This window comes from Poeciliopsis prolifica, unplaced genomic scaffold (genome assembly GCF_027474105.1).
Source record: "Poeciliopsis prolifica strain line A6 unplaced genomic scaffold, Auburn_PproV2 SCAFFOLD017, whole genome shotgun sequence".
Taxonomy (NCBI): domain Eukaryota; kingdom Metazoa; phylum Chordata; class Actinopteri; order Cyprinodontiformes; family Poeciliidae; genus Poeciliopsis; species Poeciliopsis prolifica.
In genome coordinates this window covers 8,697,229-8,708,928 of record NW_026562392.1, presented here as the reverse complement: position 1 = coordinate 8,708,928, position 11,700 = coordinate 8,697,229, and the positions used below count along the sequence as shown (strand labels likewise).

General features: G+C 38.7%; 1 protein-coding gene across 2 annotated transcripts; it reads right to left on the bottom strand.

The window, feature by feature from the left end:
• Positions 1-690: 690 nt before the first annotated feature.
• irx4a (iroquois homeobox 4a) lies at positions 691-7,115 on the bottom strand. Of its 2 annotated transcripts, XM_055041810.1 has the most exons (5): positions 6,917-7,115; positions 5,782-6,033; positions 4,893-4,999; positions 3,130-3,440; positions 691-2,182 (listed from the first exon to the last, which is right to left on the bottom strand). In XM_055041810.1, exons 1-5 carry the CDS (start codon positions 6,959-6,961, stop codon positions 1,470-1,472), a joined length of 1,428 nt encoding a protein of 475 aa, XP_054897785.1. In that variant the 5' UTR covers positions 6,962-7,115; the 3' UTR covers positions 691-1,469. The 2 variants fall into 2 exon arrangements, with proteins under 2 accessions (XP_054897785.1, XP_054897786.1); XM_055041811.1 differs by lacking the exon at positions 5,782-6,033.
• Between the last annotated feature and the right edge of the window lie 4,585 nt (positions 7,116-11,700).

Below are 11,700 nucleotides of genomic sequence, written 5' to 3'. Positions count from 1 at the left end.
CTGTTGACAAATGTATTTTTTCCCTCTGTTGTTTGATGTGAAATTGCTCCTGTTGTTTAAAATGTTCATTTGGAAATCAGTGGGGTCAAAGTATTCAGGTCAAAGTATGACAGTGGCAGTTGTTGCACAAATGGTGCCCTCGGTTAGCCTCTCAGGGAACCATTCTTCTGATCTCCCACTAATGACCAAAACACACAAAACCCGACTCTGATATATATATCTTTTTTTTCAGATTTCTGTTTGGTTTGCAATAATCGAGTTAAGCTCTGACACAGTCCAACAGTCCACACGGTTTCCCCCACCCACCCCATCCGGCCTTGTCGTCATGGGCCAGGAAATAATCACAAAATTAGTTATAATTTAATGAATAAGATGTATTTGAAAGAAAAAAAATGCTATTAGGGGTTATTAATTGAATGTGGAGAGTGGCTGTAGTTGGAGAAATCACATCAAATTGTATTTGGGGGCCCGTACAGACTCTCCAGAACCTGAAGAAAAATTCATCTCTTCAAATGATTTCCTCTTCCGTTTGAAGCTGTTAGCAGAATACCTTACCCTTTTGACAGCCCCGCGGCAGATGATATGCTGAATCGTTTCGATAATATTATCAGAGAGGGAAGAGAGGTGAGGGAGGAAATCAATAGCTTGACATGAAATATGACTGCAAACATCCCAATTACAGGCTGTTTAGAGGGAATTAATGAGGCAGATCTTAGATACAGACATTGGCCTGAGCTGCTTTATTTACAAGCTGTCATTAAATAGAAATTGATGTTTTTCTTAAAAGTGACAGTAAAAGAAAGGTGTCTGATTTGGAATGATTAGAAATTGAATGGCTTGTAAAATGTGCTTTCAAGCGACCCGCAGTTGGAAGAAGTGGTTTTCCACAGTGAAGGGCGTCTTCAGCACCCTGGACAGCAACTCTCAGCATTAACCCAACATGACAAGCTCTTCTTCAGAAAGCGACTGCTTTTATTTTCAGTGAACAAAGTCGAAACGCTCTCATTCACTTCTTCAGAGAGAGCAGTGAATATGTGACTTGTTTTTCTTCTTCTTCTTTTTAATAGTGAATCTCATCTCCTGAGACTTAAATTATGCTTAATTAATAACATTTGCATGCTCATAGTAAAAGAAATCTTGAAAAAAATATAATAATAAATAATAATAATAATAGTAATTAAAGCAGGCCTACTTTTTTGTTTCCCCTTCGAGTTGTAAACTGTTATTTATACATTTTTTTTATTAATTATTATTTAATCCTGTGCGTGACTTGGTTTAAATTAATCAAACTGATCCGGATGTTTTACCTCTGTAACAGTTTATGAATACAGGTAAAAAATAATAAACATAAAGGAGTCGTGGAGACTTAACAGGCTTATCCACCTCGTTTTTTTTTTTTTTTTTTTTTTTTGTTGTTGTTATTTTGTTTTTTAGTCCCAAAAGAAGTCTTTATCTGTGAGTTAGTTACGTTAGGAGCAAAAAAGTTTGTTGATAGTTTTTGGGAAACTCATGGCACTGTCTTTGGGCGGGTCCTGGTGCTGCTGCAGGGCCGCCGCACTCCTCTCCGCCTCCAGCACGCTGCCTTTGGTGTTCGTGGTCCAGGAGACGGTCGTGTTGGTCAGAGCCTGGCTCAAAGTGCTGTGCCTGAACAGGGGGTCGTGGAAAACCCCGTCCACCCAGTTCCTCAACGTGGTGACCGGCGAGTCCTGCCGGTTATCCAGGACGGTCACGGGGGAAGTGGCGGCGGGGGACTGGGCGAGTGAGGAGGGAGGCGCCTGGCACCTCAGCATGCAGGACGGATATTCAGTCTGGTTCAGGGACGTGGCTGTCTGTGCCAAAGACCAAATTCGAGGCTTGCCGTCTAATAATTGGTGACTCTGCTGCTGCTGAGTGTAGCACGACTTTGGCTGCTGCTGCTGCATGCTGTCCGGCTGGAAGTCCTCCGGACTCGTTTTGATGCAGCTTTTACCCAAGTCCTGCTCCCCGCCGAGCGGCACCGGAACTGAGATCTTCAGAGACGCGTTCTTAACGAGGTGCTCTGCGGAGCAGTCGCTCGTCGTGGACATGTGCGTGTTCATGTGGTACCGGTGCTTCATCTCACACTCAGAGCTTTCAGACTCGAGCGTGTCAAAATCGTCCAGGTCGCTCAGCTGGAGTTCCTTATCAGCTCGACTTCTGGTCTCTGCGAGGAAAGGAAGGAAAGGAGTTATTAAAAAAAAAAAAAAAAAAAAAAACGGGGGGAGATGAGGGTTAAATTTACGTCGAGAAAGGAGCACAACAACGAGCCCGAGAATGTTTGATTTCACAGGAATCATTATTTGAACCTATCACAATCACTGAGCCTATAAATTAAAAATATTTTTTAAAGTCTATAACAAAAAAAAGTCAAAATCCTTACCAAGATGATATCAAGAGTTGTCCCTGTATACAAACTGCTTGCAAAAGTCTATGTATTAAAACTCTACTGCTTACTATATGTTGATAGTTTTAACAAACTTTTGTTTATTTATTTATTTATTTATTTTGGATGACATAACTTTTGGAAATGAGCATTGAAAGTGTCACAGACTTAAAAAAAAAAAAAAAAAAAAAACTTTATAGATATGAACAATGATAAAACCCTGTAATTATTGTACTGTGTTACTGTAACACTCTTTTAGTGAGTTTTAGCAAAACAAAACACCATCACTATGAACAAAAATGTCCTTTCAAGTGGAAGTTGAACTGAGAAAAAATAAAAAATGTCCGTCAACAGAAGTTTTGTTGGGACCTCTTTAAACAGCTAAGGCTACCCTGCTCAATAATGAAAGAGAACAACAGTTTTCACAATGTCGTTGTTCATGTTCCAGTCACTTTGGTAGTATATGCTATTGCAATGATTAGTGCACTGAATGTGTAGTTTAACAAAATAAAGCAGAGTCAACAACAAAAATCACTTTTTCATGTGCAGAAACGTCAAAAAGCTTAATTTGATATTTTTCTTCCTGCTTAGATAATTAAGCTATATCGTTTGAGCTTCATTGCATACTTCTGCTGACGTTAAAAAGAAATGCTTTTTCACATGCTTTTCCTAAATCATCCATCTTTTATTTTACATTCTGCCAAGCAGCAAGACATCTTGACACTAACCATCATCGGTATTCTCGCTTTTTATCTGCCCCTCCTGAGACCCCTCCTCATCCTCATCATATCTCTTCTCCTCTGAGCCCTTGTTTCTGGGCGGCCACGTCATCTTGTTCTCCTTCTTCAGCCTCCTGCGGGCATTCGCGAACCAGGTGGAGACCTGTGTCAGGGTCATCTTGGTGATGATGGCCAGCATGATCTTCTCCCCTTTGGTTGGGTACGGGTTCTTCCTGTGTTCCTGCAGCCAGGCCTTCAGGGTGCTGGTGGTCTCACGGGTAGCATTCTTTCGCCTTGTCCCCCCATCCATAGAACCATATCTGCGAATAAGAGGAATTCAAAGTAAACTTGGATTAAGGCTTCAGTTTTCCAGAGAATGGGTACTACGACTTCGGAAGACCAATGCTCATCCCAATGAACGCTGCTGTCCCACATTTGATACAGAGGGAGATAGAGCCAAAATGTAAACAGAGTAGTGTATGCCCTTTTTTTTTCATAAAATAGCTTTCCAATATGGCAACTGTAACTGAATTTGAAAACAAATTTGTGTGGCAAAATTACTAGAACTTTACACCACTACGCCAAACATGTAAAGACAAGGGAAACAAAGATTTTCCACAGAACTTACTTGACAAAATCAGCACTGAAGTGTGGCTCAACTGTTCAAATTAACGTTGGCATCTGATGGCTTCCTCACTCAATCGCCACTTCCTTCACAGTATTTCCCCTTGAAGTCACACTTAGGGGAGCGTACGGACCTTTTCCTAATTTCACCTCATCCACAAATGCAAACCTCATGTGAACCTCCATTTAAAATGCATGGTGTTGATTTTCAGTCAGCAGCGAGCTGTAAAAACGCCCCTCATGGGAACCTTTTTAAGAGGCATTTATTGCTCCGTCTGGCTTAGTGCAGGTCAAGCACTGCTAAGGGAACGAGGAAAAGAGGGTAAGCGTTCACCTTCCCCAATCCCATGTCGTACCCTCTCAGATAAAATAGACTGTAAAAATTGCTTTATTGAGTGTAATGATGAGCCCTCAGGTAAAAGGCGGGTGTAGACATTGTGCTTCTCCTGTAGGCCTGCTTGTCTCTCCCAGTGCCATACACAGATTGTATGGGATTTATTTCTTGCTTGCAGATCTATAAAGATTCATGCAGATGTTTTGTTTTTTTCCCCCTCCCAATAAAAATGATTCAAAGAAGCTGCGTGTCGATATTTTTGCTAAAGTCGAGTGTAATTCTTCTGCAGAGCTCTAAGAACTCATTAAAACTGGTTGCCTGTAATGTGAAGTTCTGGTCATGTTTCACTTTCTTCAGCTTCAATGGTTATTCTCAAAACAAATGAGGGAATGACTTCAGTTTTCATGTCATCCTAGTTTTGGTAAAACCTTTTCAAGGTCTTCAAAGCTCTAAAGAGTCCTCAGGTTTAAATGCAAAGAGAACAGTTTTGTTTTTCTTTTTTTCAGTCAAATTTTTGATCAGAAAACAAACAGAAGCTGGGTTTTAATTTAGTGCCTAAAGCACTCACCCTCACTTCTTAGGTAACACATTGAGTTGGCTTTTCTCTAAGCCTCACTTGCAAACTGTTTTATTATTATTATTATTATTAAAATCAGGAGTTTGCCATCTTTCTTTCATTGTACTCTGCCATAAATGTCACAGGGTATGTTGGTCTTCCAACTTTTAAAATCTGCACCACACTCTATGGAAACAGGGTATTGCTCGTCACGATGCTGACTTAAACAATAAATAAATAGTAAAACAATTGACATACCTGTCATACTGGTACTGTCCCAAGGTAGGATCATAAGGATAGTAAGCAGTTGCTTGTGTGATTCCCGCATGCGCAGAAGCTGCAGCATCTTTAGTATCAAAAGTACCCTGCGAACATACATGTGATTCAATAAGTACAGAATCTCAGTTCAACATTAAGAAGGTTCAAATTATTGAGAATGTTATACTACTTGAAAGCAACTGATCAAGAGCCTGACCACTGATTGCAGGTGGAAAGAACTGGAGAAACAAATACAATTCAGCATTACAATTAAGTTTAATAAAGGTTCACATCCGAATTGAAAAGTTTTTTTTTTCTTTTAACAGCTTAGATGTAAACTTTAATAAACATTTTCTGACAAACAAACAGAAAGGCAAAACACTTTAAAGTATATTTTTTCTACTTTACAACACTTCATTGTTTCTCAGAAAACCTGTCTATCTTTTCTTTTATTCCAGCAAGAATACTTAAGCTGTTAGTGTCTTACTCAAGATAAAAAATCCCAATCTAAATTAACTTGTTTATAGTTTAGATCCAGGCACTGTATCTATGTTTTACTTCACTTAAAAATAAGTTTGACAATTTAAATAAAATCACACTCAGATTTTCCTGCTCTTCTTCTTTTCCATGTGACTTACAATTACACTTTTTTTTTTTTTCAACTGTTTTCTCTGCCTCAAAGAAAACGCTGAAGAAACAAACTGGATAAACATGCAGAGTTATTAACACGTCTGTTTTTAATTACTTGGAGGAAAGTCTTAAGAGGGTAATCTTAATGTCATTTTGTGGGTGCAGGACATTAAAGATGGGAAGAGAGAGCCTTATTTAAGTCTCAGCACCCCGGGGCTCCATTAATCAATGCCAAGAGGGAAACAGAAGGAAGGTTTACCAGCGAGTAGAAAGCCGACGCGTCTGTCCCGTATGTAACATAATTTCCATAGCCCTGACCGCCGGCGTAGGGGCTGCCGTACACGCCGAGCGCGGCCGCGGAGCTCAGTTCGTGCCTCGCCGTGGCCAGCAGCCGGCTCTCATACACGGGACAGTAGACAGGTGTCTGTCCAGACGCCGCAACCCCGGAGTCCGCTATGGATCTACCCGTGGACTCGCAGCAAGTGGTAAGAGAGTTGGTTGTCATCAGGAACTACGAGGGAACAAAAATAAATAAAATAAAAATAATAATAATAATAAAAAAAAAATGAAATAAAAAAATACATGTTTGTCATGTCTGGACACTCTTTATACAAAGCTGATCTTGAAGTTTGTATGAATCGATTATTTATTTATTTATTTATTTATTTATTTATTATTATTGTTATTATTCATCTTTCTAACAATAAACGTGTTTTTCGTTCATTTAGGCTCATTCCTTCTTTAGAAATGATCCCATAACTCATAATTTATGCACATCAGACAATAAGCAACACAACACAGGAAAATGGGGCGAAAACGTTCGCGTAAAAAGTGCTCCAAAGGAGCACAAATGTTCGCCTTGATTCTGATAAAACACGTGCTTAACAAACACATCATGTTTTTATTTTTTTGATTCATTAATGTTTTTTTTTCTTTTCCAATTCAGTAGTACCAAAAAAAAGTGATGAAAAAATGATTTTTATGGCTCAGAGCCAAAGGCAAACAGCAGCTGGCTTGTGGTGTGGCGTGTGCCGAACAAGTTGGCATGCGTGTTCCAGCGCAGATAAACATATGGTTGACATTACAGACGGGCTATTATCTTACAGAAATCAGTGAATGGGAGGTCGAGGGAATCGGGTTACCCCTCGTTTTAACCCCCTTTTTTTCTCTCTTTCACTCCTCCACGAGAAACACACAGGTATCACTGGCTGCAACGCGATACCTTTCCCGATAGCCGAATCTTGTCTAAAAGTGCGCAGAAAGGGATCAGGGTTTAAATCAATAAGTGACTCGATCACGTTAAGAGGTAAAAGTCAAGGATCGCCACCTTAAGGATGCAAAAAAAAAAAAAAAAAAAAAAAAAAAAAAAAAAAAGAAGAAATACGCGAACTTACTTGTGGAGCAGATGAGTATGGATATCCAAATTGTGGATATGACATGGTAGAGAGGTCCCTCGGTATCCAGAAATAAAGCGAGACTGAAGGTCTCCACTCCTGCGCAGGCTGTGGCTCTGTTTCACTGTTCCAATTGATTGGCAAGCACAGGCTCCTAGGATGCTTATAGGGCGAAGCACAGTAGCATGTTTAATTTGGGTAAAAAAAAAAAAAAAGAAACCCTTTATGGAAAAAGTCTAAAAAAATAAAATAAATAATAATAATATAAAAAAATGAACAAAAAAAAATGTGTTTTTTTCCCTCTCCTTTTAAAGTCTGTCAGAAATAGATTAAAGTGCCCCGAATAATCACTCTCTTGTCGGGTACATATTTTTACCTTATAAAAAAAAGTAGTATAAAGGACGTCAGCAGCTGAGGCAGGTTGTTTTAAACGGAGAGGACTCTGACGTCAGAAGTTTCCCACTCAGAAAATGACCAGACTGTAACTTTAATATGCATTTTCTCACAATGACGACACAAAATACTCTCTCTCTCTCACACACACACACACGCACAAATGAAATAAATAATAGCCATTAACTTAAGAAACTGGGATACAAAAAAGAGAGAGACATGTACGGAAAAAAAATATTTTATTGCACTGAGATTAATTTGGACTCCCAATCTATCAATTAGGCCAATCAGTGTCTTCACTGTGGAAACATGTGTATCAGTTTGAATGCATTAGGCGGAATTAAGTGCATTCTTATCGTTCTTGCATGCTGAGGTAATTACATAAGGAGCTAATTGATTTTTAATTTCAAATTATCACATTAAGCAGAAAGTAAATCCAATTCAATTCAAGACGGAATGCGTAACGTCATGAAAGCAGCACGTCATCTATCTATCTATCTATCTATCTATCTATCTATCTATCTATCTATCTATCTATCTATCTATCTATCTATCTATCTATTTATCTATCTATCTATCTATCTATCTATCTATCTATCTATCTATCTATCTATCTATCTATCTATCTATCTATCTATCTATCTATCTATCTATCTATCTATCTATCTATCTATCTATCTATCTATCTATCTATCTATCTATCTATCTATCTATCTATCTATCTATCTATCTATCTATCTATCTATCTATCTATCTATCTATCTATCTATCTATTAATGTTTGGGTCTTGTAGAACTGTCAGTGGCCAGTAACCAAACACTTACAAGCCACAAAACTGCAAGGCTCGCAACCAGCTCGCCTCTGTTGCGCGCACCTTGCTTGGAGAATCCCGGGCTGAGACGTGTGGATAGCCCCGGGGGTCACTCCTCAAATTAATGATGATGTACTCCTCCTCCTCCTCCTCTTCTTTTATTTATTTATTTTTTATTTTTTTTTTTACCTCCTCACTCCCCTCCCTCCTCTTTACTCTCCTCTCCAGCTGGATATCTGCCTGCCGGTGACAGGTCGATTGAGAGTGATTGATGACTATCTGGGGGACCGGGGCCAACATAATAATATGATACCGGCACCTCACAATAATTGCTCGCTTTCATTTACAGATGAAAGTGGCTATAAAGGGGTTGTAAAGACAGGGAAAGCATGCCCGTTGACTTGGAAACTTTTGTTTTGTGCTTTTTTTTTAAAGTCCGTCTCGAATGCCTTGGGGAGGGCGGACTTTATAAATTGTCTATACCTTCATTCATTTTGACAAATTGAATTATAGGGGGTGAGTACCTCCAAGCAAATGGCCGCATTAAAGCAGCGAACAGAGGGGGGTTAAAAGAGATCAGCCAGCCCTTTTAATTTGCATTAACTCTAATGCCACCTTAACAACCCGTCGGAAGCGCTCAAGCGTGCACTCACTCACATCTACCGCAAATGCCGCTTCATTTCGTCTTATTCATTTAGACTGGATGGGGGGAAGGGGGTGAATCATTGGGGTTAATGTGACACACAGTGCATTAAGTGGGAGGCGGGGCCCAATTTATCCTCAACATCACGCCCAGCAGAGAAGCAACAGGACCCGCACAAGGTTATGTGGCCCGACGCAGAATTTTACCTTTTGGGGGGTGGGGGTCCGAAAAGTTTCAGGAGGAATGGTCAGATGAGGGTCACCGGTAACCTTTGGGTTACACAGCAAAGCTGAAAGTCTCGTTCTTCCTGTTTTCCGAGGGCGAAAGATTTGGAAATGAAAAAAAAAAAAAAGAAAAACTACTTTGATCAGTAAATCTTACCAGTCAGCTTTGTAACTTCCATCTTTAACTTCTTTTGTGTTAAAATAATTTTGGAAATTCATTTCAGTAATAAAATTAGTGATAATCATTGGTCTACATAGAAACAGTAGCAACAGTAAAAAAAAAAGTTAAAATAGCGTTAAAATACCATGCTCAAATTATAAAGGTCTGCCTATGTTTGTGTATAACTGAGGCAAAGCACTTATTTTTTGTTGCTCAAGAATGATTCAGGCCTCGAACTTCCAGCTGGAGGCCCTGGACAGCTGAAAATATCTGTAAAGCTGTAGGTTGTAAAGTGTTGATTTTTTTTTTCCTGTTTACTTTGGAGCATTTCTCATAGCCCTTTTGTTACTTATTGATTATGATACCAAGGATCTCTACCTTTCTCCACTATTTGCACACACCCCTACACATATATAGCATGAAGCAGGCAAAGAACGGCCACCATCCGCTCCCCTCTGGTGTACACCTTTTCATTATCCACTGCGTTATCCACTGTTATCAGGCGCACGTGATAAAATATTTAGGTGCACCAGTGTATGCTTTTAGACATAAAATGAAGGCGACGGCAGGAGTTACTGTTTGTTTAGCGTTTAAAGATTAAAACAGAAGCTCCTGCTTTTTCCCTCACTTGAACAGATGTGGGCAAGAAGGAAAGAAGGGATGCTTTCAGTGCAAATTGGAGCAAGTGAAGGATAAAATGTGTTTTTTTTCTTTATTTCTAGACAAAGAGGTTATCCTTTTAAGCCTGATTGCATTTTCACAGGGTTTTTTCTCCCCTTTCAAAGGAATTAGGCATGATCTTCTACTGAGAAATGTAATCTTTTTCATGTAATGCAGATGAATAGGCAGGTTGGAGATGGTTTTACTGCTCAGATTAGAGGAGATAAGTGTTCTGCTGTGATCAAATGTTGGAGCATTTGTCATGTTCAATGAGCAATATAAATCAGCCCACTCAATCGTAAAGCCTGTTAGTCTATATGTGTGCGTTGTGTGCTGGCAGTGCGTTAATGTGTATATGTTTAATAATACGTTTTCCTGTTTGCAATTGGAACTTTGGAAAGTTTAGATTTCAGTGTTTTCAGAATGAACATTCCCAAACTGTGATCTTGGATGCATTTTGAAGCAAGGCAACTAATTTCCATCTCCTTCCCAACTGAAAGTCCTGAGGAAAATTGTAATCTTGAAGGTGTCACGTCATGATGATCTGTCATTGATTAATGAGACACAAAGGAGGAAACTGAGAAAGTGGTGCCTATGTGTTTTGCGCCATCTGTGTCGGCAAGTTAAGGACAGACATATAGTTAAGACCCAAATTATTCACACTGATTAATTAAAGATATAGATAAAGATTAAAGATATAGAGAATTAAAGATATTTTCAGTTCTTGCTTATGGGAAATGAGACAAGCATCTAAAGCCATGTAAAAGGATTTTCAGTTCTAAAGGAAGAAAAATCAGTTTTATCCAACAATGAAACATCAACATTTATTTGTACCTCTCTCAGTAATCTATAATACAAATGCATGAGCATTAACATCCTTCTTCAATTTGCATCTTTTTTTATGTTCCCAGTGGTAATTTGAGAGTGTACCAGATGAACTCCAAGTCTTTTAAGTTGAAAAGTGTCATAATCTTCAATTCTCTAGGAAATTCAAATTTAGGACTCTGTCTTTGCTCTTCAATATTACTTCCAGTTAAATATTAACATATTTAAGATTAAATATATTACTTAACTGTGTAAAAATGACTGATATAGGAATATATGTATACAGCAACTAGGGACAGTTTCAGAAAGAAAGCTTATCACAATATATTGACAGATCTTTTCGAAAATACTTTTCATTTTTGTGGCATTGTTTCTAGAAATTTTGACATCCAAACAACAACAAAACAACTCAAAATGTTGTGGTTGTGATTTCAAATGTGTAAAACTGAAGGACTGTGTGTCAGCAGCACAGGAGCACCACTAGGAACTGTACTCTCACTGTTTATTTTCACTCTGTGTACTTCAGCACGAGTCAGACTGTCATCTACAGAAATAGGCGTATCAGAGATGGACAAGAAGCTGAGTACAGAGCGATGGACCACTTTGTGGCATGCTGTGAACATCTGCCGCAGCATCAAAGCTAGTGACTTAAAAAGGCTTTGAAAAGCTGATAAAGAACATTGTTTCTGTTCTGGGGAGTGGTGCAAAGAAGGATTTTTACGTAAAATCAAGAAAGTTATGGATAACCCTGAGCAACAGCATCTTTTTTTAGAGATATGTACCACAACAGGAGATCCTTTCTGCTTGCAGCCATCAGCATCTACAATAGCTCTTTGAAAAACTTTGAAAAATATGAGTTACACTAGAACTTAATTTCACTTTAGGACTGATAAAGTATTTCTGAATTGAATTAAATTAATTTATATTATTAATTTATAAAGGCTAATTCAAATTGGGACATCAGGGGTAAGTGTCTACAGTCTTTAGTAGTTCACTGGGACAATGCTGTAAAAACTAAAATCTTGCATCAGTGTGCAATATACACCTATATAGCTATATATTATAGAT

Bases quoted from the DNA above. Each gene is read 5' to 3' on its own strand.
- irx4a (XM_055041810.1), bottom strand. From the start codon at position 6,961: ATGTCATATCCACAATTTGGATATCCATACTCATCTGCTCCACAA. The intron at 6,034-6,916 runs GTAAGTTCGCGT...GTTCCCTCGTAG, and splicing joins CATACTCATCTGCTCCACAA to TTCCTGATGACAACCAACTC. The intron at 3,441-4,892 runs GTATGTCAATTG...TCTTATTCGCAG, and splicing joins GGACAGTACCAGTATGACAG to ATATGGTTCTATGGATGGGG.